This window comes from Lygodium microphyllum, chromosome 21, assembly GCF_053477565.2.
Source record: "Lygodium microphyllum isolate KBCC chromosome 21, Lygodium_microphyllum_v1.1.10, whole genome shotgun sequence".
Classification (NCBI taxonomy): Eukaryota; Viridiplantae; Streptophyta; class Polypodiopsida; order Schizaeales; family Lygodiaceae; genus Lygodium; species Lygodium microphyllum.
Window position 1 is genome coordinate 9,200,531 of NC_141155.1, and position 14,267 is coordinate 9,214,797.

General features: G+C 41.1%; 1 protein-coding gene across 1 annotated transcript; it reads left to right on the plus strand.

Annotated features, from left to right (window-relative positions):
• Nucleotides 1–8,306: 8,306 nt before the first annotated feature.
• LOC148017726 (large ribosomal subunit protein uL2-like) lies at nt 8,307–13,258 on the plus strand. The gene is made up of 3 exons (XM_087661715.1): nt 8,307–8,916; nt 12,266–12,612; nt 13,036–13,258. The coding sequence occupies exons 1-2, from the start codon at nt 8,477–8,479 to the stop codon at nt 12,609–12,611; spliced, it is 786 nt and encodes a 261-aa protein (XP_087517841.1). The 5' UTR covers nt 8,307–8,476; the 3' UTR covers nt 12,612; nt 13,036–13,258.
• The last annotated feature ends 1,009 nt before the right edge of the window (nt 13,259–14,267 follow it).

Genomic DNA, 14,267 nt, shown 5'->3' on the forward strand with positions numbered 1-14,267 from the left:
CTGAACCTCTTTTAATAGGGATTTTATATGCCTATTGCTCCTAGCCATGATTTGGGTGTTCTATATGCACTACTGATGTGTACCATTAATGCTAGTACATTGGTATATCATATGCCCATGATTTGAGGTGACTTTGAGGTTGATTTGAGGACTGATTTACTTACTTTTGACAGTGAATTTATTGCTGTAATAACCAAGGCTGAAGCCTATTTTGTCAGTGTATGCTCTACCTATTAGTCATGGGTGCTTCCTGGGTGACTCATATGACTACATGGATGTATACGAAGGTTGGCACAGGTCTTGCATTGCTTTGGAATGCCTTTTGAGCTTTGATCAAGCTTCTTCTTGGTTAGCATTTGATTGACATTGGTCTATAGTGGCATGCTTTCTAACATTCATTATGCCTATGGTCTATGCTTAACCCTTCGGTACATGCTTTGATGCATATGCCAAAAATGCATGCTCCTTACATTTTCTGTGTTTGATTACCACTTGGAACTTTGATCAGGCTTTCATTTGCATACTTTGGAGCTCTTTGATGTTTATTTGGGTTGTCAAAGATTAACATTGACTATTACATGATGTACTGGATGTTATAGGTGATGCTTGACTGATCCCTTGCTCTTGATGCTCCATTGATATACAGTCTTGGCTCCATGATGCCTTATGTATGCACATGCTATCTTTGAACTTGGTTGCTGGATTGATATTGATCTTTCTGCCAATGAGAGCTTCATGCTATCTCTGGATATTGCAGAGCTTGTGGTTTATGCAATTGAGCTTCTTGAGTAGATGAGACTGGGATCTCTGACATGTCTATGCTCTTGACAGACACTTGTCTACATTGGATGCTTTTGGGGTGATTTGATCCATCTTCTCTTTGAGCATACACTGACCTTTGTCAGGTTCTATCAATTAGGCATACACCTAACTTGGCTTACTCTATGAGTTCTTTATGCCAAGGCTTGTATCCTTCAATTGACATTGATTGCTTTGACGCATTTGGGTGTTTAGCTCATGGTTCTTGTCTGCTATAGTGTTTGTTACATCCTCGCTTCATGCAAAATCTAACTTGGTAGTCATACTTGACTTTGGATCACTGTTAGCTCATTGTTTGCACTCTCTTTTTCTCACTACTATGATTTATTACAACAATTTGTTTTGTGTGGACTATGATGTATTTATTGAGCTTAATCATGTCGTTTTGATGTACTTTTGGTATTATTTGGTGGACAGTTGATCATTTTAGCTTCAACTTGTTTTGGCATATTTACTGCTAATTACATCACGTTGTTTTTTGCATAGTCTGCCACTGTTTGACTCATTATGACTGGTCATCTCAAAGATATAGCTTTGTTTAACATTGCCAAGCTGGATGGCACCAACTATGCTACTAGAAGTCTCAAATATAGCAAGTTTTGGTGCAAAAGTTTCCTATTAAGCCACTAACAAACAAATATATTAAACTTGAGAACATGGATGAAGATGATTGGGCTGATTTAGATGCATTATGCAAGTCCACTATCAATTTACCACTCTCTGAAGAGGTCTGCAATAATGTTGTTGAAGATAAACATCAGAGTGCATGGAATCTATGGGAAAAGATTTAGGAACTTTATGCAAACTAGAGCCCTACTTCGCAGATATATTGGCTTAAAATCGATGGATCTTCGCATGAAGAAGGGAACCCCATTGTTTGCTCACTTTAGCTAGTTTCATTCTATCATGAAGAATCTGCTTCAATAGGGTATTGAGTTTCAGGATAATCTGCATCCTTTGTTTCTATTTGGTACTTTACATGAGTCTTGGGATGTATTTTGCACTGTGATCTGTACCAACAAACTTGATGGGCTAAAATTGAAAGATGTAGAGAGTGCTCTTTTAACTCCAGAAATTAACAGGAAAAACAATTATGCTTCCCATAGTTCACATGCTTTATCCGTTAGAGGTGGAAAAAGTGGCAAGAAAGATAATGATCGTCATGGGGAGGACTCTTAGAAGTCCTGGTCTAAGTCACATGGATGTAGCAAGTCCGGTGGACATAAGTATGATCTTACATGCCATTATTGTGGGAAAGCAAGACACATATGGCCATAGTGCCATCAGATGCGCAATGACAAGCACAAAGAAAAGGGGAAAGAGAAAGTGCAAGAGAAATCCAAATGATCGCATCATTATACTTGCAAAGTCTAGTGTAAAGATTGAGGAGATGAATGTCATGCAACCTGAGGAGTCTAATGGTGACTACATCTTAGCAGCCTCTTCATGCGGTGCCTCTCAGCTAATCGAGGCTCAGTCTATGCATGCACAGTGTTGGCTCTTGGATTCGGGTGCGTCTTTTCATGCGGCCATCTATTGTGAGTGGTTTCACATCTATCATAGTGTATCTAGTACTATGTGCTTAGGTGATGATCAGTCTCTTGCTATTGTTGGCATTGGTAATGTCACTCTACAGTTTTCCTCTGGTAGCACTTTTATTCTGCATAATGTACGTCATGTACCCACCCTGCCTAAAAGCCTTATGTCTGTTGGCAATCTTGATGGTGCAGGTTATTATATATTCTTTGGTGATTTTGCATGGAAGATAACTTGTGGCAAGCTTGTTCTTGCAAGAGGTGCCAAGTTTGGCAGCCTCTACCCCTTGGTTGTATCTAGTACTATTGAACATGTTTTGTCAGTGGGTTCTATCCCATGTGTATCTCTTTGGCATGCTTGTCTGGGGCATATGTTGCTTAAGGGAATGAAAATGCTTGGTGCTTTATAGTATATTCCGCCTCTTTTGACTATTCACATTTTGAGTCATGTGATCATTGTTTATATGGCAGGCAGACTAGGAATTCACATAAAATTTTTGGTATTCCACGCATGGGTAAGCCTTTGGCTTTTGTGCATTTAGATATACGTTGACCCATGCCTTGTCAATCATTAGGGGGTGCAAAGTACTTTGTCACATTTATTGACGATTATTCATGTAAAGTTTGGCCTTATCCCATAAAGCAGAAATTTGATGTCTTGGCCATCTTTCAGTGTTGGCTTGCTCTTGCCGAGAATCAATATGGGCATAGTCTGAAATGCCTAAGGACTGATAATAGGGGTGAGTATGTCTCATGTGCCTTTGAGCAGTTTTGTGACGAGCGGGGTATTAAGCATTAGTTGATCGCTCCTTACACCCTTCCCTAGAATGGTAGGACCGAGTGTATGAATAGGACTATCCAAAAGAGGGTCCGTAGTATACTTAGCCAAGTAGGCTTACCACAACATTTTTGGGCTGAGGCAGTCTCTACTGTCGTGCATCTCATTGATAGTTCACCTTGCAGTGGTATTGACTTCCAAGTTGCAGAGGAGGTATGGACATGAAAGGCTCCCTTATATTCTCATTTGTCTGTCTTTGGATGTGAGGCCTTTTGCCATGTGCCCAATGACAAATGCAATAAGTTGGATCCTAAAAGTGTTAAATGCATTTTCCTTGGCTATGGAGATGTAGGTGAGATGGGATATCATCTTTGGGATTTGCAAGTGCAAAAAGTGATCTGTAGCCATGATGTTATATTCCATGAGGACAAAATGCATATGCAGCCTAAGAAAGTTGTCGAGATACACATGGTTATCTTTCAAGAGGATCCCCATGCTCTTGCACAGCTAGCTAGATAGCTTGCACTAGCAGTTGATCCTCATGGCCAAGATGTTAGACATGATGTTGGACATGCAGCACAACCTACATTGAGGCATTCTACTAGCGATAGACAACCTCCTAACTATTATGAGCCCTCCATAAATTATGTATTGGTCACAAATGCAGGAGAGCCTCTCACCTATGATGAGACTATGTGCAGGGGTGACATCACTCTTGGGAGAGGGCTATGCAGTCTAAGATTGACTCATTGAATAAGAATCGTATATGGGATTTAGTTTCCTTACCTAATGGCAAGCGGGATTTGCCTTGCAAGTGGGTGTACAAGTTGAAAAGTACCCCTTGACACCTTAGGCCGACATACAAGGCCAGATTGGTAGCAAAGGGTTTTAAGCAGGAGCATGGTGTTGACTTTGATGAGGTCTTCTCTCCTGTGGTTAATATGGCCACCCTACACTTAGTCTTGGATTTGGCTGCATAGCTTGACTTGGACTTGTATCAATTGGATGTCAAGACGACTTTCTTACATAGGGACTTGCAAGATGAGATATACATGGAGTAGCTTAAGAGCTTTGTAGAGCATGGTAGGAAACACCTAGTGTGCAGATTGAGGAAGAGTCGTTATGGCTTGAAGCAAGCACCTAGGGAATGGTACCACAATTTTGATGCATTCATGCAATCACATGGCTATAGTCGTAGTGCTATATGGATCCGTACTTGTACACGAAGAAAGCCAGTAATGGTTCATTACTGATTTTGGTACTCTATGTGGATTACATGCTTTTAGTAGGGAAATCTCATGATGAGCGAGATTCTCTTAAGGCTTAGCTCAAGAAGAGCTTTGAGATGAAAGATCTGGGACATGCCTCTCATGTACTTGGTATTATGCGCGTCACACATGACAGGCCTCAGGGGGGCTACTCTATCTCACAGAAGGAGTATATCCATAAAGTCCTTGAGTGATTTCATATGCAAGATGTGAAGCCTATTAGCTATCCATTGCCTTCTCATGTGAAGGTATCACAAGCCGATTGTCCATAGATAGATGATCAGAGGGCCAAGATGGGCAAGATTCCCTATGCATCCGCAGTGTGGATAGTCTTATGTATGCCATGATAGCCACCCGTCCAGATATTGCATTTGCAGTTGGTTTTGTGGCACATTATATGGCTACACTTGGCAAGAGGCATTGGGATGTCGTGAAGGGTATCATGAGGTACCTAAAGGGCACTGCTGATATGTGCATATGTTATGGTAGCTAGGATATAAGAGTTGTGGAATACACTAACTCTGACTATGCAGGACATGTAGATAATAGGAAGTCCACTTCTAGCCATGTGTTCACTTTTGTTGGAGGTGTTGTTTCATGGATGTTGAGGGTGCAGAATGTATGGCCCTTTCTACTACAGAGGCCAAGTATGTTGTAGCCATTGAGGCTTGCAAGGAGGCCATTTGGTTGGATCATTTGGTTGTTCACCTTAGTATTGCAGATGCTATCCCTACATTGCATTCGAATTCTATGAGTGCTATCCAGTTAGCCAAGAATCCGATCTTCCATGTGAAGATGAAACACATTGAGGTGAGGTATCATTTCATTCATGAGGTCATTGAGGACAGGCGTATTGACCTTGTCAAGATCTCAAACTAACCAGAATCCTGTAGACTTGCTCACAAAAAGCCTCTCTATAGAGCACTTTGCCTTCCTTAGGAGGTTGATGGGCGTTGGATGAGATGACATCTTTCCTCATCCTGTTGTATCTATGTATATGTTGTATTGTCTTTTCTTTTTTCTTTTTACTCCTCACTGAGGCAGATTCGCCTTTAAGTGGGAGGTTGTTGGGGGTAAAGGTGCCTCTGCCTAGTCACCTGTGTATTACTACATTGATAATACCCGCACCGCACTTGCTGCCTGCACACTGCAGGCTGTAGGCGCCCATCATTATCACTTCATTCTTTATTCTTTTAGTGACATTTGAATAAAGGGAAGGCTGGTCACGCATTGTGACAGCTGGGGTTCCCACATTCTCTCTCTTGCTCTTGCTCCTTCCGCCATAGCTCTTGCTCCCACTCGTGCTTCCACTTCAGGGCTCACCTCCCTTCACAAAGCATTGGCCACTCCATCAAACTCCAAAGGGATCTTGTAAAGCACAATCTCCATAAGATGAGCCTCTAGAAGGGCAGATTGTATGTGTCGAAGATGATAATGTACCTGTGTGATATGAACTATGAAAGATTTAATAGTATCCTTTGACTCAAACTTTATTTGTTGTGCTGTCCATAAAGGGTAACGATGCCCATAGGCGAAGGAGCCTTGTACAGCATTTAAAGCTTTGCCCAAATCAATGGAGTAGTCTTACAAGCACTGATTACCGAAAGGACGTTGTTAGAAATGTAGCGAAGAAGAATTTAGAAAATGCACATGCATCATCATTATCCCATGCGAGCACAACTTCCTCAAAGTTGTCCTCATCAAAATCACCTAGAAGAGGAGTAGGACACTCAAGATGCTCACAAAGCTCTAGACATAATATATCGTAACCGCTTCTACATAAACCATGCTTTCATAAAAGCACTTTGGGTTAGGTAATCAAGGCCATGTAGTTTGTCATTAGTATAGAGTACACTAAACAAAGTTCACACCTATGGTACACTAACTAATCACAAAAACAATTGTAGAAATAGAGAAATGAGATGGTTTACAGTCAATAAACATTATAAAAAACTAGAAATTGTTATCACCCAGCCTACAAAGGTAGGAAACACAATAAAATATAGCAATTGTGTAGCAAAACATAGATTGATCAGTGATAAAATAATGCAAAAATTGAAAGGCAGCTTGTTGGGCCAAAAATGTACCTTAGAGAAGGCTAGAAACACAACAATGGGCAGCAAAGCACCTGTTGCCAGATAGTGTGCATTAGTCAGAAAAAGTCAACGATCAATAGGGGTAGACCTGTAATTAGCAGAAATCAACAATAGGAGCGTAGATCTTGAACTTTGATACCATATTAGAAGTGGATGCAGCAATGCTATCATAAACAAATGCTGAAATAAATTGCTAAATAGAATGACAAAAGAGAAAAACATAGAAGAACACTGCAAAGAATAGAACTCAAAAGAATGCTCAAGAAATGGAGTCCATATACCAAACACGAGACAATTATGTACAGTAGTGAGTCACTGGTTGCATAGCCATTGGCATTGGCTCCCTCTATCTAATAGAACCTCAGGTGATGAATGACTAAGGAGGGAGCCCTAGAATATAATGGCTAAAATAATGCCATAAAAGGTAGCAAGTCGACCAACAATAAATGCCTAAATACTCATCATAATGACCATGAAAAAATGCTTAAAATACCTAATGATGTTAGGCATGACCAAGACTCACACACGAGCTAACTAAATTGCTAACAATACCTTCTTGAAATCGAGGTTCATGAACATTGGCCAGGGGGGTTGTCGCTTTATATGCCTCATTGGACAAACATTTGATGCTCCTCTAAGGCTTGTGTTAGAAGGAAGTAGGGAAGGAGTGAATAGTGTGGTTCCCCCATACCATCTCACTAAATCCCTCATGTGAAAGAGAAGTAGGGTACAGAAAAGAAGTGGATAATTAACATTATGATTGGATGAGAGGAAGTGGGCTTCACTTACTACTACCATGATGCATGTTCTTTTACTATAGCTTGTCCACTTCTACATGCGATTTATTCACCGTTGAGTCACATGTGTGAGCTTTGAACTTTTCTTATGGAGTAAAGTAGCAACTTTTTTTTTTCATTGCCTATGCCAAAGGGTCTCCCCAAGTTTTTTCCCTACTAGATTTTTTGAAAGGTGGCTTGGTAACTAACATACTATTGGCACCTTTAATTTGGTGTTCTTTTTTTTACAAAAAGTGATGCCATATACCATGTTTGTTATTTTGTTATGGATCAAGCTTGTTGATCACACTTGTCATTTTATTATGGATTGAGCTTGTTGATCACCAATAGATGGATCACATGTTGTAGGTTAGACACAGCTGAGAGCTACGAATTGATGAGTTCACGGAACACACATGTTTCTCTCTTCAATCGAGCTACTGTAATGCCACTTGTTAATAAAGTCATAATGTGGCTTACGTGTTAAATAAAAGCAAGGTCATTGCTATGGGTTGTTTAAAGTGGCAATAAGTTCATCAAACACACATGTGTGCCCCTCCAATTGAGTTGCTGCTTGTTTGGTAGAATTGTAGTTAGATTTGATAGTCTTATTGCATATCGAGTGTGTGTCAAACAAAAATCAAGGTTAATATTAAGTAATTTGGCAAACCTTAAGAGTGAATTGATGGTCTTGAGTCATCAAGGGGCTGTGTGTTGGAGCCCTCAAAACTCATTTGACTTGCTTAACGCACTTACTTATTACTCTTTCTATGTCATTCTTGCAAAATAGGGCTCGGTGCTACATCTTGCTATTTCTAATTGCGAAGACATTTTTCCTTATCATCGCCCTTATTATTGCCCACAACTTCTAGCTCCTGTGAGGTAAAGCCACCCCTACCTCCAAGTAGTGCCTGTTTACATTGTATAGCGCCATGAAACCCAGCAAGAGTGATGTAGGTATCAAACCGAGGTTATTAGCGTATTACTATAGGGTGTTAGGGTTAATGCAAACCTTGTCCTTCCTTGAGGCATCTAGGGCTTCCGTCAAAGTTAAATGGTGGGTGGTGGTAGGGTTTAGCAGCGGTTGGGCTGCCGTGACTGGATCTCTCGCCTCAGGGTTTAACAAAAGCAGCAGCGACGCGATAACCAGATCCCTAACCGTGTCTCTCTGAGAATCCTTGTTCTTCGCAAAGGGAGCGGAGCCATGGGGCGTGTGATCAGAGGACAGAGGAAGGGAGCGGGGTCTGTATTCAGGGCTCACACACACAGGCGCAAGGGCCCCGCGCGCTTCCGCTCGCTGGACTACTCAGAGCGCAACGGCTACATCAAGGGCGTGGTCTCGGACGTGGTGCACGACTCCGGGCGCGGTGCCCCCCTCTGCAAGGTCACCTTCCGCCATCCCTTCCGCTTCAAGCACCAGAAGGAGCTTTTCATCGCCGCCGAGGGCATGTACTCCGGCCAGTTCGTGTACTGCGGCAAGAAGGCCTCGCTCTCCATCGGCAATGTCCTCCCCCTCAAGTCCGTCCCTGAGGGTGCCGTCGTCTGCAATGTTGAGCAGCGTGCTGGAGACCGTGGCTCCTTCGCCAGGGCCTCTGGTGATTATGTTATCGTCGTCAGCCACAACCCTGACAACAATACCACACGGTACGCTGAAACCGTTGTTATCTTCCAAGAGTCAGATCCAGGCTGAATTGTATGGTATTGTGAATCTATGTGATCAGTGATTCAGAAACGGTTGTTTGTCTTCAAAACAACTTCTATTTGTAGGAGTTCTGGTTTTTTTTTATCTTTTTAGGTCTGTAGCAGCTCATTAGCCTTTGATAGCTCCGTTTTTCCTTTGTTCGCTGAACTCTTTTTACTGGGACCGATTGGCAAGAGACCATCCTTAAGCCTCAAAACTGTAGAAAGCTGAAGTAGATTTGTCGTGAGGACCTGCCCTTGAACTAGCCACGTCCACTAGCTCATACTAGCTCATGAAAGATGAGACATTTACCCGTGACGAATTGATTAATGCCTATTTCTTTAGGCATGCCTTGCATCAGATTTGCAATGTTATAAGCTTAGAGAGCCTGTGAGAGTTACTACAATAAGTGTAAAAGTTCTTAGTAGACTTTTATGAGCTTGAATCTTCCCTTGACAATTGGACCATCATTTGTTGTACATATCCACATGCCTCTCTTCAATTGAGTTGCCTAGTGTTGCTTGTTAGTAAAGTCGTAATGTGCTTTAACATGTAGATTAATTTTTAATCACATGGTTTAGTATATAGAGCACATGTGAGGTGTAATTGGGGTTAGAGAAAATTTATGAGCCAAGACCCGAGAAAACAGGATGTCAAAGGCAAAAGTTGCTATAAGTTATACCACATAAGTTCTTAGTGATATTTGGTGCTAGTTGTTGGCCTAGGTCATTCATTTGGCCATAAGTGTCAATGGGTGACACTAGAGAAGTGACGTTTAATGATATCTAATGTCAATCTAATGGTCAAAGATGGTGTAGAGACACTTGGAAATGGAAGTTATCTAGTGAATTTAATTATTGGCAAGTTAGAATATCTTTTTGGGTAGTGAAATAATTGTTAGATTAATTTTCAGTACTTAAAGATTGAAAAGTAATATTTAATAATAAAAAATATTGAAAAAACCATTTGGGAAGGTTGCTACTTGTGCCCATGCAAGCTTGCAAAACGTCTTTAGAGGTTGGAAAGAGGCAAGCATTTAAGAGGATTTAGCTTGCAAGAGAGAGGGAGGAGATTTTGTTAGTTTGATTTGCAGTCATTGGAGAATCTTCTTAAGCAATTAGGGGCAAGAGAAGACTAATCAACAACAAGTGACAGCATTCGTAGGTTGTTGAGACAGGGCAGTAGTAATAAATGATTGATTATTTTCAAATCTTCGTAAAGAAAGTTTGAATTTTCTCTCTTCTTTGCATTTTCTCTCATCTCTCAACCTTTCTACAGCCTTGCTCTAAAGATTACAGCTTGAGATCACTAGAGGTGGAGAGATTTTAGATTTCTCTATTGTAAGCTTTAAATGAAGTAGAAATTAGGGTTTAATAGCTTCCTTGGGAAGCGTGCCAATAATTGGAAGCTTCAAGACTTGGATTCAACAAGGCTGAAGTTGATTTCAGTAAAATTCAAGTGGAGGGTTCAACAAATTTAATGAATTTGGGGCATTTTTCATCTCCATCAAAGTAGGTGAAGGCCAATTGACTACATGAATCAAGGGGCTAACTAAATTGAAGACTTGTAGGCCATTTTGGATATCAAGAGGAGTTGGAATACCGAAAGGGATTGGGAAAATCCCATTATACATCAATTTTTTTTTCAATTAAGTTAAAGAAATACCAAAAGGGGCACTAGTTTTGGGGCTTGCAGGGTGTCCGTTGTCCAAGATTGTGAGTTAATTTGTATTTCTCAGTTTTGTAATAAATGTTGCTGTTGAATCAAAGTTGTAATCGGGAAATTACCACCCATCCACGGAAGGTTGGTTTCACTAGGAATTAATAGCAGCGTTGCGCAGTCCTAAAGTCGTAATGTCGCTTTAACACAAACCTTCTAATCTCGAGTCCTCCAAGGCTTGTGCCAAAAAGAAGCAAGGTCATTGCAATGGGGTGTTTAGAGTGGCAACGAGCTTGTTGGGGTTGGTTGTTAACAAGAGGTAGAGTTTAGCAATATTAGGGCTGCCTTTGTTGGATCTTTGATCTTGGGAATTCATAGTAGTGTTATGCAGCCCGATCTTTGACCGCCGTCCCTTGTTATGCAGAGTCTAGGAATCCTTGTCCTCTTGGAGAGGAATGGGATGTGCGATCGGAATATAGAGAAAGAGAGAAATATGTTTAGGGCTCACATGCATGAGTGCAAGGGCCGGGCGTGGTGCTCCCCTCCACATGGTCATTTTTTGTCATCCAGGATTCCTCCCACTTTTTGTTCATTGTCGCCAAGGGCATGTACAGCAGCAAAAGCTTATGTAGGTCTTTCTACTCCGTTGGTAATAATACCCTGACAATAATACCGCATGTTATGCAGAAATTGCTTCTAGTATTCAAAGAAGTAGGTCTAGGCCGTGTTGCATAGTGTTGCAAATACTTGTGATTAGTGATGCAGAAACTGTTTTGTCTTCAAAGAATCAGATCCAGGCGGCATCTACGGTATTCTAATTAAATGTACAGTGCGTGGTAATTAAGTTGTTGCAAAAATATAAGGCCCAATGTCTTCTCCGTATGGTTGGGTTTTGCATGGCACTGCAAGTATGCTTGATCAATTAAGATATTGCAGAAGTTTCATTCCATCTGGCATTGTGAACATGTGTGCCCATCAGGTTATTGCTGCAGTAGAAGGGCCCAATGCCTTGTTCCTGTAGTTGGGGTTTGAACAGCATTGTGAATATGTGTGATTGATTAAGGTATTTCAGCAGTACAAGGATCTGATGCCTTGTCTCAATGGTTGGTTTTTGAACGGCATTGTGAATATGTCTAATCAACAAAGGTATTACTGCAACATCATCCTTATCATGTGGTGATTGGTGAACTGGGAAGTTCCTTGCCTTATTAATAGAAGCTGATTGCCTGAATTCTCATTATGCGCAAATTTCACTTTGGTAAGAACTTACGAGGGAACTCCAAGCAGACTTGAAAATGAGAGGGCTTTGAACCTTGGTCCTCCATGTCAGTATTCTAAGCCCACCAAGCAGACATGAAAGTAAGGGCTTCCCTCCCTTCTTCCAGCCTTTCTGTTTAGAAAAAGCTCCTATCTTGTATATTTTTTGTTATTAGATATTACCTTTTGTAGTTATGTAGGTATTTTGATTCTGCATTTCTTTTTACTCTCTTTGAATCCACCCTTGATTGCCTCAGTTTTTTATTCGGTGAATGTCTTTGAAATCAGATGCACACTGCACAGGCAACTTGGTTTAAGTCTCATCTCCACTTGTACAGTCTTATCTTATGTTTTTTTATAAAAAGGTTTCTAATAAAATGTGTGCTAAATGTGCAGTATCAAGTTGCCTTCTGGTGCAAAAAAGGTGGTACCTAGTAGCTGTCGTGCAATGATTGGTCAGGTAGCTGGTGGAGGCAGAACTGAAAAGCCAATGCTGAAGGCTGGGAATGCATACCATAAATTTAGAGTGAAAAGGAACTGCTGGCCCAAGGTTCGTGGTGTGGCCATGAACCCTGTTGAGCATCCCCATGGTGGAGGTAACCATCAACACATTGGTCATGCCAGTACTGTAAGAAGGGATGCCCCACCTGGTCAGAAAGTGGGTCTTATTGCTGCCAGAAGAACTGGAAGATTGCGTGGGCAGGCTGCAGCAGCTGCTGTTAAGGCTGACAAGGGTGCTTAAGGTGCAAGATCTTATTCCTCTCTGTTGGTTAGTTATTAACAGTTCTAGTTAGCTTTTGATGTAATATTTTTAGATCAATTAATCATTCATTTCACGATTATACTGAAAGTCAGGCAAATAAATGTGGGTTTACTCGTCTCAAAACAGTTGGTCGTATCACCTCTCCAGTATTTTTGACAAGTTGGATTTCCTTAATTCAGATCTGAAACTGTTGAGAGTAGTGTTTATACACCTTCAAATGCTTTACCATAACTCTGCTTTAATATTTTTGATGGGCTGGTTTTCAACCTTCCCTTCAGTCAGAACTAAAACTGCCGGTTGTGATTTACAACCGGAATGTCTTTACTTTTTAAGATTGTAGAATTGTGGCTTTGTAGTAAACATAGCTTCAAAAATTGAAACATTTTCTTTTGGCTTTTTGCAGACACTTATTGAGCACACATTGATCATATGGAGTACCATTTTTGCTAGATTACAGCTCCAAAGCTTTGCTTTCTCTGAAGAATGTAAGGCACAAATGATCAATGTAGCCACTTACCTGTCTATGCTGTATCCAAATACAAACTGTGCAATACACACTTGGAAGTGAGTATGCTTGAAAGAAGCAGTTAGTTTATAATCCAATGCATTGTGAGTAATCTAGTGCATTAAGTACTAGTTTGGTTAGATTTGTTATATCTTGTACTCCAACTCAACTGATTTGTTTGAAAAGGAACCTTCATAGATCAGGGTCATGCAGGCTGAACAAGGCATTTTCTGGTTACACCTAGGTAGCAGCAGTAACCGCTCACCTATGCATGAATGGGGAGGGAGGTCAGTCAACCACGGTTGAATTATAGGAAGTAGCTAGTCAACTGTGGTGGGTGAAGGCAGAAGCTGTAGCCACCTAGTTAATCCATGAATTTGGGGGGGGGGGGGAAGGCTATGAGAGAGTAGAGTACTTTATTATCGTCCATGGAAGGCCAAATTATGACCCATGGGACCTTTCCACATATACAACGATTCTCCTCCCTCGCAGTAGGAAAGGGTAGCTACGGTGAAAAAATGATCTATGCAGTTTGGTTCTTTTGAAAGTGTAACATGCGGGTGATGAGAGCCCCTAACTTTGATATAGGAGTAGTGGTCAGAAATTGATGAAGTGGCCCTTGTAAAGGGATATCGAAGTCAGCCCATATATGTGCTTATGCTGGGCATGCCATAATCATGTGCTCCTCTGATTCTACACTTTGTAGTCCCCATAGCTTGCATAACCTTGTCTCTCTTGCCTGTCCACTTCATGTGCTTGTCTCAATCAATAAAGTGTGTGATCGAGTTCAATGTCATGCAATACTCCGCCTAAATACCACTGAGAGCGGATTGGCTATGTATGGTTGCCCGTGCGCCTCTGCTTGCATATAGGATTCTCAACATGAAGAATAGATATGCACACTGTAATAAGCAAGTTTGCCATTTGCTCCTTTACTTTGATGTTTTGCTTGGTATGCTCGTAAGAGGTCTGATTGAAATGTGTCCATGCATATATCTTCGGATGCCATATTTAGATATCTATCCACTTCCCCTCCCTTTAAACCATTTTTCCATATTTAGCACCCATCTTGTTGAAAGCACATTACTTTTCCATGGTTTTTGTAGGTGTGTGCTAGCATCCCCATGCCC

Bases quoted from the DNA above. Each gene is read 5' to 3' on its own strand.
- LOC148017726 (XM_087661715.1), top strand. From the start codon at position 8,477: ATGGGGCGTGTGATCAGAGGACAGAGGAAGGGAGCGGGGTCTGTATTC. The intron at 8,917-12,265 runs GTACGCTGAAAC...CTAAATGTGCAG, and splicing joins CCTGACAACAATACCACACG to TATCAAGTTGCCTTCTGGTG.